General features: G+C 34.9%; 2 protein-coding genes across 2 annotated transcripts in view; both read left to right on the plus strand.

Moving 5' to 3' along the window:
* The window catches only part of LOC142339436 (UBX domain-containing protein 1-B-like), a 394,986-nt gene that overhangs the window by 296,735 nt on the left and 81,219 nt on the right, over nt 1-17,032 (plus strand). The gene's annotated exons all lie outside the window — the stretch shown is intronic.
* Nucleotides 1-17,032, plus strand: part of LOC142339433 (solute carrier family 15 member 4-like) — a 29,877-nt gene that overhangs the window by 9,917 nt on the left and 2,928 nt on the right. Inside the window, exons 4-5 of the mRNA XM_075389464.1 lie at nt 19-222; nt 10,646-10,843. Of these exons, the coding sequence (XP_075245579.1) occupies nt 19-222; nt 10,646-10,843 (402 nt within the window). The remainder of the gene's footprint in view (nt 1-18; nt 223-10,645; nt 10,844-17,032) is intronic.

Genomic DNA, 17,032 nt, shown 5'->3' on the forward strand with positions numbered 1-17,032 from the left:
CATATGAATCCCTTTTAGGACTACACATGAAATTGGTTGATCTCTCTGCAGTCTCGGACAAATTCACGCTGCCAGCTGTCTGGCTGAATATGTTCTCCTATATTCCAGCGCTTATCCTGATCTTCCTGGCTGAGACTCTGGTCATACCTATCCTTCAATGTTATCAAAGCATGCCCAATTTACAGACAGAAACAAGAATTCTAATTGGATTTATCTGTGCATGTTAGTATCTTTACGATTTTTTTATTGGGCATTGCATTGCCTTTGCTGCCTTATTATTTGATGCCAAATGAAGTTTGAAGCTATTATTCAAACTATTCAAGCTATAGTCGTTTGTCTTTTTAATGCAAAATTTTCCCTTGACTGTTTTCTGTTAGTTTTTTTTTGCTGGCGTGAGCGATCTGACTTCTCGTCAAAAGAAGCGGGATAAACATGTAAAGCCCAAAGCGTTACGTTGCTGTTTAGCTCCCCTTGGAGCCTCAGTAAGATCCTAGTGTAGGCTGCATCGAGGCTGCCGTAAAAGCAAAACTCTATGATGAATAGGTGTTTTATAAATAGGTGTTTTGGACCCTCTCTCTTCTGCCCCACCCCATCTATCTAGTGCGGATGGCTTCACTAATCCTAAGCTAACTGCATGCAAAGACCGAGAGCAATTCGTCCGATGGTATGCTTGTTACTATTTTTTTTATTAAAACTCTTGTTTTTTTGTACATGAATCAGATGATTCATTTCAGCGAATGTTCTATATTAACTTCTCTTTTTTTTGCACTTTAATGATGCATTAAGTAACTGGGATGAGTTTTCATCCCAGCAAATTTAATGAGCAGATTGATAGTTTTCTACCTGCTTTCGAACAAAGTTTGAAGCAATTATAGTAATCGTGTGCAATTTTGGCTTCTTGAGTGAATTTTTCACTCTTGACTTCCTGAGTTTTGTGTAATCTAAATTGTTCTGTCTTTTGCATTATTAAGCAGTTGAGCTCCAGTGACGGCAATTTACTAGCAGTGAGCTGAAAAGTGCGTCGACTTCACTTTCCTTTTTGAATTCAATATTTAAAGTAAATTTAAAAAAATTAAAGTATTGAAGGTAGTGCAAAAAAATTTAAAGTATTGAAGGTAGTGCAAAATGGTTCGGAGAGAAGGAACAGCTTCTGAACAATTAGCTTGATGCTAAAACACGCATTGTTTAATCATTTTTTGTGTTAACGTTGAAGTTAAAAGAAAAACTAGGCAGATATTTAGTAAAGTGTTTATGGTTTTGACTCAACTGCACTTGGTTCTTGGTATAACCGAACATGAGACCTGGTTAGTTCTAAAGTGAGCGTAGCTATATTGGGGATATCTTTGTACATTTCAAAGAATTTCAACTTTTTGCACGTGCGCAAACCACACACATGGCGCAGTCAGAAGGGTTCAAACCTGCGCGGCAACATTCCATCTGATCTAGATTCCAAAAATTTGATTGGGACGAAAAACACACGAACGTGTTTATCAAAATAAAACAAGAAACAAAAACAATTGTAGAATTCGACATAAATAGCGAAACAAGAGTAAAATGCGATGCAAGTAAAGGATTAGTTGCATGCTTAGAACAAAAACAACGATGCATCGTACCCAATAGCGAACGCAAGCATATTTCTCAACAAAAATGAACAAAGGTATAGCATCAATGAATTAGAATTGTTAGCCGTTGTGTGGTCGGTCGAACATTTCAAATACTACCTGTTCGCGTTTCATTTCACACTCCAAACGTATCATCAAGCGTTACTCTCGGCACTAAAAAACAACAGAGGCAATAAGACATATCAAAGCAGATAAACACGTTTGGTCGACAGACTCCTACCATAGCTGGTAAAGATATGGGATTCGCGGATTATCTAAGTAGACACCCAAAATCACCACCAACTGTTGAAAACGTCGACGAAAATTATGCAATAAACACAATAATTGCATTACATTTTACACTACATACCGCGCACAGAGAACTAACCAATCAGAGAGCACAAAAGTGCAACACGGAATATGGCGTCAAATTTCAATCCAAACGGAACGAACAAAAATAAAGCGCTTGTTTTTGTTCGCCACTCAAACATTGTTAAACAGTTGCACTCTAATTTATTTGCCAAACTTAAAAGTAAACAAATTCCAATAACAATTAAATATGCAAATTCAATTTCAAAACTCCCTGAACATCTTATTTGACCGAAAAGTACATGTAACTACCAGAAAAAGACCCCAACTAGATACTTATTCAGTACCAATCAAAACACTATTCAGAGCCCCAAACTAGATAAAAATGGATTTACCAATTGGCGATCAACAACCCCTTACGAACACAATAGCCACCCAGACCGATGAAATCACTAACATAGATCGAAGACGACTACCGATAGAGAATAAACAACAGCACAATCCCTTCTTAGATATCGATTACAATAATTCCCCAGATTACCTTAAAAACTTGGATAAAGATTTTGGTGAAATTTTTATCGTCGAAGCAACAAAGGCTGACCCCCAGAGCAAAATTACACCAATTATCGAAAAGGACTAGGAAAAATTAAAGCACTTCAGTAAATATTGGCACTTCATAAAAAGAGAATTAAGTACGACCACATCCGGATGCATCCTATATGACGGAAAATTGTCAATCCCCACCCAATTACGAAACTGATAATGAACTCGATACATCACAACCATCCCGGCCAATCGGGGATGATTCATTTAGCGAATCTTATGTTTTCCCGTATCCATCGGGAGATTTTTACGCTAACCCAGAACTGTACACGATGCATCAAAATTGGTAAGAACTTAATGCCTATAATTCCAAAAAACGTAACATCACGGTTACCACCATTTTATGATACAAACGAAGAAGTGCAAATGGACTTCGCAGGACCAATACAGGACAAATATTCAAAAGACTCATACATACTAGCATCAGTAGACAGTTGCTCAAGATACCTACAAGTTATATCGTAACCGCGACTCAGAAACAGGACTTCAATATTTAAAAAAATTCAACTCCAAGGAATACCTAGAAATCTAAGATGCGATCAGGTACAAAAATTCAAATCAAGACAATTTGAAATATTCTGCAATGATAATAACAAAGCTAATATTAGCACCAGCTGGTGACCACAGACAACAGGTATGATAAAACGCCTGATACAAACCATAAAAAGACTACTATCAGTTTTAAATAATGACACCAAATGGTCAAAAATCACAAGCGCAGACAAAATAGCAGAAATAATTCAGGAAATTAAACTCATTCCAAACTCGACAACCAGAATAACACCATACACGGAACACTTTGGTGGAGACATCAACCCACCGCTATCGAACATCACAACAAAAGCTTCAACAAAAACCTATCATACCCAAATATATAAATTTTTATTTAAACAAGAAATGAGGCCTCAAGCAGCCGATGCTCAACGCTTAATCCATATGGAATCTCGAATCCGGGTCGGAACAGGAATCTAGAATAATCTGTGACTTCTCAAGTGAGTTTTTCACCCATTCTTTTTGATTTTTGAATTGTTCTCAGTCCGATATAAAGTTTGTTGATCAAACAAAACCAATTGTTAGCTATTGGATGATAAGGCCCTGATAGCCGTGGTTATTGCCTCTGTAGAGGTGAAGGAATCGGACTCAGGAGGTCGGGGTTCGAACCCTACCTCCTTCTGATATTTCCGCACCCTACAGCACCTTAAATAAATTGACTCGCCTGTCATTCGAGAGTAATTTTTCGGATGTTAATCGGCTTATTTTGTATTTAATGGGTCCAGTTGTCTTGAGGCAGGATACAAAAGACAATGCTTCACATGCAAAATTGTGATTTTCATTTGGTTGTTGAACAAAAATGGTGAGCGGAGCGAAGAGAGTAGTGTTGTTGTTCATAGAAGCTATCGAAAGAATATCAAAAAAGTGAGTGAAAACATTAAGCAGACCTTCATTTGGATGAATAGTTACTGGATAAAATGCTCATATAGCCTGATCATGTTTATGCTCAAATATAAATTCTCTTTTTTGATTTTTAATCAACCCTTTATTCCACTCATAACTTGTCACGTATTGTGTTTCTCTTGATCTGCGATAATATGGCTTATCTTTTTCCCGCGCTTTCATTTATTATATCGACCTTTAATTTTCTATACGCTTAGGTATTAAAATGTCTTCCGGGAATAATACATATATCTTTTTTCCTAGTTCGGAGACTTTAACTGCAAGCAGTCATTGTCTTTAAATTGCTTTTTTTACTTAGGCATTTTCGCAAAAACGAATTTGAATTATTTCACTTAAATGTTGAAAGAATAACAAAAAAGAGTACAACTTGAATCAGTAATCGATGGTATTGAGACGAATTCTATATACGAAACAACGAAAAATTGTTTGAGCGAGTTTTATTCAGGCCGCAGAATACAGATAAATGCTCTTATATGAAAGATCTTTGTGCATAACTATAAACCAGTTTTTTCTCCGCAACACGCAATAAAAAAATCAAGCGCGACAAAATTCTGATCTACTTTGGGAAAAATTAATTTAATTTGGGGGAAAATAAAAACATTACGATCAATAATTTTTAATTGCTTTTCAGAAACAGAAATTTGAAACCAAATTAGGGCCTAAAAGGGAATTAAATAAGTGAGTTGAGGATTTGAGTAAAACACTGACATCTATTGAAAATCTGAAAAGTTCACTTGGTGAATCTAATAACAAACAGTTAAAAAAATAGCGAATCTTTTGAAATATAATAAAATATACGTTTCTGTCAGATTGCTATTAAAATTGAACAATTTTTCCGTTTAGTAACAAAACGAGTTTTTTGAAGTCCTAAGTATGATGAACCCATCGAAACCTACAACATCGCCAGCATGGGTTTTCGACGCTGCGGCATGTTTAGTAGACCATTACAAGGCCATTTATTGCATACTTTAAGTAGGACAAGTAGCCTCGGAATTGAAAAGACCCAACATTGTTCACCGGTTCAAAACAGAAAAGGCAAACAATCCAACTAATTATTGACCATTTTTTATAACACACTTTTAGCAAATTGAAGCTTATATGCATGTCAAGAGAGGAGAGGAGTTATGTTGATAAGTTGAATTGTTCTCGAATGAGAAGCAGCTCTTGTAAACGTATGTCTTTTCAGCGCATTTTTTGCTGGACCTTTTTTGCGCTTTTCTTCTAGAATAACCTTCTAGAAATTGACCCTCCTGTCATTCAAAAAAGTGTGAAAAAATTAAGTAGACCTCCATTTGGATAATTTTTTACTGGATAACATGCTCATATGGCCTGATCATGATTATGCTCAAATGTAAATTCTATTTGCTTTTTCATCAACCCTTTTTTCCGGTCATAACTTGTCACGTATTGTATTTCTCTTGATCTGCGAAAATATGGCTTATCGTATTCCCTCGCTTTCATTTATTAGATCGACAGACAATTTTCTATACGCTTAGGTAACAAAAAATCTTCAGGGAATTACACATTTATCTTTTTTCCTAGTTAGCCGATTTGTACTGCAAGCAGAAATTGTCTTTAATTTGCCTTTGTTTTACTTATAGACGTTCTACCTAATACTGGGCGGATATCTTGCTGGAAGGACGTGTACAAATTTTTACAAAAACAAACACAACTTTGAGGTTTTCCACTTAAATGCTGAAAGGATAACAAAAAAGGGGTACAACTTGAATCGGTAATCAATGTTATTGAAACGAATTGTATAAACGAAATAGCGGAAAATTGTTTGAGCGAGATTTTTCCGGACGCAGAATACAGATAAATATTCCAATATGAAGGATATTTGTGCATAACTATAAACCCGTTTTTTCTCAGCAACACGCGATAAATCAAGCGCGGCAAAGTTCTGATCGACTTTGATGTTGAATAGGGGGAAAATAAAAACATTACTATCAATAATTTTTAATTGCTTTTTTTTCAGGAAAGAATATTTGAGACATCCAAATGAGCGCTTGAAATGGAATTAAATGAATAAATTTTGGAATTGATTAAAACGGTGGCATCTATTGAAAGTCTGAGAAGTTCACTCGGCGAATCTAATAACTAACACTTAAAAAATAACAAATCTTTTAAATTATAATAAAATATTTGTTTTTGTCAGATTGCAATTAAATTTGACATTTTTTGCCGTGTAATAACAAAGCACGAGTTTTTTGAAGTCCTAAGTGTGATGGAGCCATCGAAACCTACAACATCGTCAGCATGGGTTTTCATTGACGCTGCGGCATGTTTAGTAGACCACTACAAGGCCATTTATTGCATACTTTAAGTAGGACAACTAGCCTGGGAATTGAAAAGACCCAACATTGTTCACCGGTTCAAAACAGAAAAGGCAAACAATCCAACTAATTATAGACCATTTTTCTATAACACGCAATTTCGCAATTTTTTTGAAGTTTATTCGCAAATTGAAGTTTATTCGCATGCAAAAGAGACTACTGACTACTAGACAGTAGTTTGTTCCCCCTGTACTACTAACCACTAACGGATTTTTTCGGTTTCTGCCCCTCCAGTACGTTATGCGCCCCCAGTTACAGAGCACATGCCATTACATAGTTAATCATTTTGCAAAATTTTTGCACGTGCGTCTGGGGGGGGGGGGGGGGGGTGCAAATAATATGCACTCACTAAGCTGGGGGCACGAACGGAAAAGATCGAGCAAATTGGTTTTAGAAAAATATTTTACAATAGACGAATTAGTTTAGTTCGCTGAGCGCTTTAGAAAAAAATGAACGAAAAACTGCATGTGCGCTCCTCGATCTTTCTAAAGCACTCGACCTAATGAATGAGCCTACGTTACTAAAATGAAATTTTTTGATTTAATGATTCTTCAGTAAAGGCTTTTTTCTGCCAAATAATGAATAATTTTGTTTTATGTTTTGTTCCGACACCTCTTGAGGGGGGAGGATTTATATACTCAATTGGTTTTTTTGTTCAGACAATTTTGGCCTATCGATATATTCATCGTAGAGAGTTGAGACTGGTTTCATTAGAAAGCCCGTCCAGCGTAGAGTATGGAATAAAGAGATTTTTTTAACTTTCGCTTTTTATAGGGAGTTATCGAGGTTCAAAATTTTGCGAATATTAGACGTAATTCACCTGTTTTTGTTCACATTTTTGACCAAATTTTTGACAATTTTGACCAAATTTTAGTCAATTTTGCTAATATGCAAAAATTGTTAACTGTACTTTTATTGATTTTATCTCTAAAGATATAGGAGTGTTGCTGAATTATGCGATGCGAGTTTGTCGGTTAGATTTTTTTAGGCTAAATCTCAAAATTCATATTTTTTGGTCGAAAAATGGCTCTTTTAACCCACTTGCTTCAAATTTGGTGGAAGTGGACACCTTAAAACTGACCATATTCTTCTTAAGCTAAAAAAAGCTAGTTGTACTCCCGCTGGCTTCAAGAGTCTTCTGGAATTGTAATTTTGCCATTTTTTTGCAAATTTAAACTCGATAATTTTAGAAAATGCATTATTTATTTTTGACAAACTTAAAAGTTTTGTACAGAATTGATCTATTCAACCGCTTCAACAATTGAGTGTTTTTTCAGGCGCGCGGCAATATCTCGGCTGATCTTGATCTCACCATGGAATAAAAATTTTTCAGATTATAATCAGGCGCGACCTTTTTTTTAAAAATATTTCCGCTATGTAAATGTTTTTCTTTGTAAATTAAGGACAAGAGTTTCAAATCAGGGCTCGATTATTGACAGATGCTATTTACAGTAGACGAGACCCACATAGATTATATTATGGTTTCAGAGTTAAGCTCATGTTTTTTAAGGCGGTGACCAATTGTTTTGTAAAAATTTTATTGACTTCTTGCGTTTTGCTATTTGTTATACTTTTTGTAGCCCAATGACTTAGTTTCCCCAATCAGAGATCCAGTCAGTTTTAAGAAGGTAAATAGAAACTATACCTTTTTTTCGGTTGTTATCTAATGTTTGTTATGACTGAATATATTTGGTTTGAGAAAATATTGATGAATTTTTGAACGTTACCACTATTTTATCTTTTTCTCTCAACTCTGGGAGCAAGCTCAGTAAAAACAGGCGGAAATCGCTTTTCTGTGAGATATATTTTAATGTCATTAACGGTTTTATATTCAACTAACGGTTTCTTTGGTACTACACGCCTTCAATTTTTCCTTTATTTTTGATCATAAGTGCATATTTTATGAGTTCATTTTGTTTCCTTGTCAAATTATCACATTATTGACAAGTCTAAATAAAGACATTGCAGGCAAAATGCACAGCGTTGGAAAACACATCTCGCAAAACTTTGGTTTTTTTTCTTTTTGCCTATGTTTGTCTTTCTTTTCCTTGTTGTACGTCATATACCCGATATCGAAAGATACGAATTGCTTCCACAAGACTTATATCTCAACCTATTTAAAAATTTATAGCTGTTCGTTTTAATGACTTTCAAATTATATTTGAAGAAAACAATTTTCTCCTGCCTTCTCCTGTTTGCTTTTATTTTCGTCACGATGTAACTCAATCTCGCTAATTAGAAGTCTGAATTACTTTTGGTGATTCAAACATTTTTTTGAGCTTGGTTATACGTTGTGGCTGATTGCTTCGACCATTTAGTTTCATAAAAAGTTTTCGAGATTTCTATACTGTTCATTTTTTTGGGTTTGTTTTTTTTCATGTCTAAGTAGTCCTTTTTATAAGGAAGACTCGTTGGTTTTAAGATGACTCGTTGGAAGAATGACAATTTACAGTTCTTGCGGGCAACATCTTAAAGTTTTAGTGCTTTGAACAGCGTCATGTCGTAAGTTTCGGCTTCTTGATGCATGTTTTTTGTGGGCTCGTGACTTAATCTCATTATTAATTGGCTTCCTGAGGTGTTGAAATTTTATCCATCCTTTTTTTTGTAATCTTAAATCTGTTGTGATTTTTGAAAAAAGAATTCAACAGTAAGTTTCGGTTTTTGAGCTTTGTCTTTTTTTTAAATAGTTTTTCGGTGGAGTTGTAGCTCAGTGTCTGTAAACGCAGGTCACAACCCGTTTGCAGTGAGCTGTATTTCATCACCAAGACGTATAACTCAAAACGTGAATAAAGATTTCATTTTATTGCTGTTTTAATGATTTTCAAATTAATTTTAAAAAAGATTTTCTCAACTTTCTCCTTTTTGCTTTCATTTTCGTCGCCATGTAACTTAATCTCACTAAGTGGAAGTCTCAATTAATCTTGTTGATTTACGCTTTCTGGTTTTTTTTTGCACTTGGCTATGCTTTGTGACTGATTGCCTCGACCAATTAATTTCATAAAAGTTTTCGAGATTTCTATTTTCTTCAAATTTTGGGTTTCTCGTTGTCATGTCAACTTAGTCCTTTTATCGACTCGTTGATGTTGAAATGAGTAGAAATTAATGTTTTAGAGTTCTTGCAGTTAACATCTTTGTGCCTTGACCAGTGTGGTGTCGCAAAATTGTTTGAAGTTTTGGCTTCTTAATGTATGTTGTTGTTTTGTGCGTTTGTGACTTACTCTCATCATTAACAGACCCAATTGGTTTCCTGAGGCTTTGCATCTTAATCCATCGCTTTTTGTTGTAATCCTAGGTCTGTTATGGTTTTTGAAATTCTTTGTTTTCAAAAATAAATTTGAGTTTTTGAGCTTCGTCTTTTTGAAATATTTTTTGGTCGATTTGTAGCTCAGTCTCTGTAAACACAGGTCACAACCCGTTTCCAGTGAGCTATAATTTAATCTTTGTAATGGTTTTAGCTTCAAACATTTGTTTCTCGGCTTTCGTTACTACGAGATTTCATAAAATGTTAGATTTTTATATATTTGTACATTTCAAAGGATTTTTGGTTTCTTTTTAATTTTAACAATAATTGTTGATCCAATTGGATTTAGAATTTTGCGCAATCAAACATTGGATAATGACAAGTCTCAATTGCTTACTATGTAGTTATAAATGAACATTATAGTGATTTCAGTTTATATCTAATGACATTAATAACTGTGAAATTAATTCTTTTCAAAAATGGAAAAAGTATTTTTGAACTGCACCTATTTGCTCTTTGTTGTCGACCTTTTGACGATTCGTTTTGGGGACATGTCCCATATCTTTTCTAATAAAGTATAGGCCAAATGGTTGTGTATTGATTTTATCTGATGCGAGTTTGTTTTGTTATGATTTGTTTTTAAATTATAGACATCGAGTTTTGGTCGTAAATAATGTGTTGTTTAATTTTTATTATCGTCATTTCTAGTAGTCCTATTATCAACAACTTTCATCGTCCTTTAGCGTGGCATTATCGTATTTCTTTGGTTGTTTACTGAAGGATTTTTGTGTTTTTGAAAGTTTTCTATTTCTTCATCATTTAGTAGCGAATTAAATCGAGAATGTGGATAAGCGGGGTCGGAACATTATGTGTGTACGCACATTACCGAGCCTCCTTGTTCATATTCTCTAATACTAGTAAAATACGCTGCCTGGAACTTTAGATAAGACGCACAGGTAGTTGAGTACTACTTTTGGCTCTCGATTCTTTTCTGCACGCATGCCAACAGCTGTTGTAATAATACATTACGAAAATTAATGCATAGATTTTGGGGCAGCTAGTTGTGTGAAAGTTGAATTGATTTATGGCTCTGATTTTAGTTTTGGCGCTGCTCTCAGCCGGAATTGTGGAGTACGTCCGGATCAAGCAGTTCAACGACTGTAAAGCAAAGTATAATGACAATCCGGAGTTAGTGGACGAATATTGCGTCACGCAGCAATATATCGGAGGCACTACATATCACGCAACAAACTTCTCAATATTCTATCAAGTTCCACAATACTTGTTTATGGGATTCGGTAAGTTGTCGCGAATTTTTAGGACTCAATATTTAAAATTCTCCTTTAACTGATGTCAATTATCTGCGCAAGATTGTAGTTAATAAAATACTACCCTTGTGCTGCCATGTTTTGTTCCGATACTTCAAAAAAATGTGAGAAATTTATAATGGCTTTTTTCTCCGCAGACAATTTTCGATTATCGTTTCTTTTGCGAAGAGTGTCAGTGTCTTCAATTTTTTCATAGCTGACGTGATCTACTCAGAGGGCTATTATTGAGGACCTATTTCATACTACTCGAAGAGGTGAGTGTTCGTGGCATTTCTTTTCGATAATTTCGGAGTGAATTTGAAACAAGAAATGCCGCTTTTGCTTTGTAGTTTCGTGACTGCTGACCAAATTTGTACAGTTGAGTGAAAGGAGAGTGGTTTTTGTTCGTACTAATTTTTTAGAGCGGGAACTCGAGGTGTGATAATTTTTTCCAACCTAGCTGAATTTTCTGTTCACTTTTTGTTTCAACTTAATTCTTGCTTTAAGGTTCCACTGAGCAATAATAATAATCAAATAATAATGATAATAATAGTAATAGAAATAATGATACTAATAATATTTTAAGGTTGTTTATTAAAGCGGTTTAACGGTTTTTGATAATTTTGTCAAATTTTTCTCTTATTTGGAAATTTTTCTTTATCTGTAGTTGTAGGCAGTTCTTGATATTTTTGGCCATTGTTTTGTCTCATTAAAATTTATGGAGTTGAATTGAGGCTTATTGCTTAAAGTAGTTTGAGAAAAAGTTTGACACTAGTTTGAGATAAAGGAAATCTGTTTGCTCTTTTCTCTCACATTCTTCAAAATTAAAAGTTTGTGCGCTTAGAAGGCCTGAATTGTTTTGTTTGGCCTATTTAATTGCTCAAGTGCCAATATAAGTTTTAAATGTTAATCGAATTCTTCTTTCAAAATAATTTTTGGCCAAATTTCCAATTGCTGTTTGACTTTTTCGTTGTTCCCCTCCCTCAGTCAGTCTATTAGACAGTAGTGATGGCAATGGCTAGGTTTTTGGTGCAAAAACGACTCTTCGAGTCGTCTCAGGAATTTTTCCAGCTATCGGAATTTTTGGGTGCGATCTTTTTTACTTCTCTGGGCAAGTACACCCATCTCTCAATCTGCTCAACGTGCTTTTAAGAAGCAGCAGCTCAGCAAGGCTATCTATAATGAATTGAAGCAACATCGAGAAACGAAATCAGAAATAGAAAGGGATAAGCCCATAGAGACCCCGTTCTAGATGCCCAGTATTTGAATTTTGTGCTGATTAATCTGAGTTACAAGGCCCGATGTAGATTATTAATAGCCGCCCTCATCTTCTCAGCCGGCTATTATAGCGCTCCTATTTTTTCTACTTCGTCGAACTTTTTTTCGCTTTACCATTTTGCCGCTTTTTTGACATTTTGCGTGAAATCTTTTTGACTTCTCTAGGCTAGTTTCTCTCTTCTCATTCTGCTGAAAGTGAATTTGAACATCAGTTGCTCAGCAAAGCAATTCAAAATGAACAGAGTCAGTATAAAAAAATTGAAGTCAGAAATAGAAACGGGATAAACCCATAAAGCCAAATTTTAGATGCCCGCTATTTGAACGTCGTTCCTATAAGTCCTAGTTACCATCTCTTATGCTTATTGGTATTGATAGTAGCCCCTGTCGCCTCTTTCTAAGAAACAGAAGTATGTTCAACTACGAAGAAATGCCATCAAAATAAATCGGACTTAAAAAATGTTTTTGAACAAAAATCTTTTTTTTTCAATATCTTCTATTCTTTCAATCCCAATCATGCTTATTGGTATCAAGGGAGAACATTGGAACATTGGAGATATGTTCATCTGCGATATGTTCATCGTTCTGTCCTCAGAATAAAAAGGAGATATGTTCAGCACTTGTAAATCCACTAATTCCTGCTTCTGTTGTTAATGGTGAATAAGCTTCTTAGTTTCTTAATCAAACTCGCATCTGCAATTAGAGCCGACTAACGATTCTCTCGCAATTTTGAAAATCTGATATTTAATTTTTCTTAACGCCGTTTATGATCAGGATTTGCTAACCATTAAAAATGGGAAGTGAAACTTGAACAAAATTCGTGGCTTATCATTGAGACGGTATTGATTTAATCGAAATGTTCTCAACCTATTGAGACTTAAGTTTGTTTGCAGAAAGTACTTTGATTTCAAGTCAAAATTAATTCAAGCATAAATATCATTCCTTCCGAAAATTTGAAAGGTCAGCTTTGGATGATTTAGACGACTGATACCAAATGTCACAAAACTATGAATAGAATGCTGTGCTGGTATAGCTCCATGGTATAATTGAAAGTTCTGCAAGGGATGTTTCTATTTTTAATTTTGTTAGTTTTATTAATAGACGCAAAGTGATGGCTGAGCTGGGGCTATTATTGGCGTTCTCTTGGTTTTTACAATCCAAAGTTTTGGGATTGTAATATTTTTAACGACTGTTTACCTCTTTTTGGCTTTCACGTCAGTGAGAAGTTAAATTAGAGTGGTGATTTGATTCACGTTGGAATAATAAAGGGAGCACAAAAGCGACTAGGTTTGAAGCGTGATTTTCCAAGCTACTTCAGAGTGAAAAAGTTGGTATTTGGCAAGTTTTTCGTTTTTGAAAGAATTTTTTTCATGTACTGAAATGTTATTGCTGTTTTCAGTGTTTCTTGTCTTGAGTGCTATTCCAATTGATCGAAATCATCTACGGACAGCTGATGCTTTCTATACTTTGACATTTTTTGTTGTCAAAAATTTATTGAAAATTTGATGTTTGCCCCTATTCTAATATAATCTGTTATCTTAACACCTAATGTCATTAATGACAGTGTCATTGGTTGCTAATGAGGAATAATTGAACCTAATTAAAATTTGAGTTTATTGATAGTTGATTTCATGACTTTGGCCTTAATTCTTTCCAAGAAATTTTAACGAATATTTGAGGTTTTAGAATTTTTTATTGCTCAATTAGTTGTCTTAGTTTTTAGTCGCCTTGTTGACAAATCTCATCGCTTGCTAAGGATGCCTAGATTATTCGAGTTAATCGTTTCAGCTTTTAGCTGTTTTTTCTTTGACTTATACGCTTTTCGTTTTCAAAAAATTTGACCGACTTTTTTAGTTTTTGTTGTTTTTAGTACTGTTTTATCACTCAATCTCATTAATGGCAGATTTCATCGGTTGCTATTGAGTATTGGGTGAATCTTATTAGTCGCTTAAGTTCACTGCAATCGTTTTTAAGACTTTGACAGCTGATTTTTTTCAAAAAATGAAAGTTGATTTCTTGGTATTAAGTGTTTTTGTTGTGGTCCTTTCTCATTAACCAAAATAATATGTTATCGACCTTTTACTACGCTTACTTTTAGTCAATCTATTGGCTCCAATTTTTAGCTAACGTATTTTGTAACTGAGATACCATTTGCTTTTGATAAATTTAATGTTTTCATCTGTAGTTCTATTGTCTTTTTCAGCCATCAGAACTGTTGAAATATATTTCGACCTTTTGACTTTTAAAGTTGCATGATATGCTGTGGTTTAAATTTGCTGATATGCTGTGGTCAAGTGTTTTGGATTGTGGTTATAAGGTTCTATTAGTATGGCGTCACTGATTTTCACAGATTGTTTTTTACTAATTGTAATTTTTTTTTGCTTTGTCTGTCATTGATTACCACAAGTGTGTTGTATTATGCACTCATTGTAACGACGCAAAGAGTCAATTTTTTTTTAAAATTGTTATTTGTAGGTGTTCCCTAAGTAGTAAATATTGGAAAAAAATTTTCAAATTGGTTTTTGATTCTTTTATTTTTTGCGCATATACGGTGAGATGCTTTGCTGACTGTCCTGCGGACTTGTCCTGCTATTTTTTTGTTTCGTCAAGATTTTTGTCAGGAGCATATGACCTTACAATCTCTGCAAATCTGCTTTTTGTTCGTTTGTCCATTTCAACTGAATTGCGGGGGTGACGTCATTTTTCGGAGAGGTAGTGGAAAGTTTTTGGTTCATTGGCGTGATTAAGTTTTTGTTCACACATGATTTACCTCACTTTCAAAAACGGCTTCCTCACTCCGAAGTTGACTTTTTTTGACTTTAATTCAAAGAGAGAAGGTCAAGTGATTGAGTGTCACTCTAACTGAAAATTATTTGAGAGCAGCTATTAGAAGAGCAATAAGTTAAACAGGTTCTGATTCAAAATTTAACATCTCAGCATTCAATAAATAGAGGTTTCTGTTTTGGCCTGTCTTCCTATCTTTTTTATAGCTGCGAAGCTGTAAGCTGAGCGAAGCTATATTGCGGTGCTCTTTGTTTTTTTTGTTTCGTCGTCTGACGCTCTTTTTTCGTTTTACATTTGTTCACACAGCAAAGCTGAAAAAGTCAAATTTTCTGAATGACTTCTTCCTCTCACTAACGGCATTTGCGCGCGTGACGTCATTTCTTACTCGCTTTAGCAAAAGTTTTTAGGTTATTTGCGTGATTAGATTTTGATCATACGTGACTTACCTCACTCAATAAAATGACTTGCACTTCAAAACTTAAGTTTAGTTTGAATTTGTTTAAGGTCAAAGGAACTCATTTGTGCAGTTAAGGTCCCTAATAAGAGGCTTCTGCGGAATGAATTTTAGCAAGCTTTATTAATTTATCGCTGAATGTTTTTTACTTAGTTTTTTGAGCGGCGTCGATTTTTTTCAATTTAGATCTGTATCTGTTTCTATCTCTATTATATGGCACGCAGGTCTATTCTTTCGCAGCTATTCCGGCAATCTGCCGGCTATGTTTAAGACTATTTTTATGTTGATAGAATCCGCTTCAGAAAACTGTAGCAGAATGTATTTCTTGACTTAGTTACCATCTGTTAATAATAGCGGAAAGCGCTGGAGAAGCTATTATTAACTGTTGTCAAACAAAATTTGTAACAAATATATCAAACCTGTTGTTTTTATGCGATTTTTCGCTTGACCGATTTGAGTTTTGGTCCTCAAAACGGTATAAAGAGGTAACCCTCGGAGGGCATCAAGTTCTGATAGAGCCTTACGCCTAACAAGTTTCTCAAGAATGCAGTTCAAACAAAACGGTTTCGAGGAGACAATTTCATGGTGGGAAAGGTGATTCTTAATCTTGAAAGTTTTACGAAGTCCCCCCCCTCAATCACCCCAACCCCACTTCTCACATCCACAGTCCACCTTCCTCTACCTGGCGGCTTGGACCGGTCGTTTGAGCAATTTGCACGACTCTAGTCTGATATGATTTGTTAATTGCTCTTAAACGAAGTTCATAGCAATTATTGTAAACGTGTTGGTCTTTTTTATTCAAAATTTTTCGCTTAACCATTTAGCGCTTTTCTTCCAGAACATTCGTTGACTTCTCATTCGACTTTTTCGCGTTTTCGTTCTTCATTTTTGAGTGATATCTATTGCTCTCACTTCGAAGTAAAGCTTGTTGCTAGTATTAAATCGGTTGCAGCCAAGCAACAAGAAGGGCCTGATAGCCGAGTGGGCAGCGCATGTGGTTAAGGATTGGGAGGTTAACGGTACGAATCCCATCGGGGTAAAATTTTTCTCTACCCGCCTGTCGTTCGAGAGCGATTCTTGCGACATTAGTCCGTTTATGTTTCTCGTGGTCCATTCAATGCCTTTTGTTGCGGCCATTGATCACGCGTAAAGTGAACTTTTGTCACTCAGCAGCTGAATTGATGCATGACTTTAATTGTTATTTTCTGTTGCATCAGATGTTGGTCTATAATTTGGCAGATTTTCTGGATCAAACATGACTTACCTCTCTCAGAAAAAAGGCTTCTGTTGTGCGTATTAAAACCATAATTGGGAAGGTAAACTCTAACTGATTTACAATAGACGGTCATGAAACTAGATTATTATATATACATATATTATGACCTGCCTGTTCTTTTGCGGGCATTTCATTACTCTATTTGCTCCATTAAATATTTTTGCCTCTATGTGCTCTCGTAATATCAAAAAACTTATGAACTTTTGAAATTTTTTAAATTTCAGGCTGTTTTTTAATGATTTCTGTATTCAAGTTTTCATAGCATTTGCGGATTTCTATGGTTCAAATTATGTGTTTCTGCTGCCTTTTGATTGTTTTGATTTTAGTTCTGAGTCGTTTTGGTAAAGATAAATGAGTAGTTTTTATGCAGATTCTTCGAATTTTATGTTTT

This window comes from Convolutriloba macropyga, chromosome 5, assembly GCF_964194025.1.
Source record: "Convolutriloba macropyga chromosome 5, txConMacr16.3, whole genome shotgun sequence".
In the NCBI taxonomy this organism is placed as follows: domain Eukaryota; kingdom Metazoa; phylum Xenacoelomorpha; order Acoela; family Convolutidae; genus Convolutriloba; species Convolutriloba macropyga.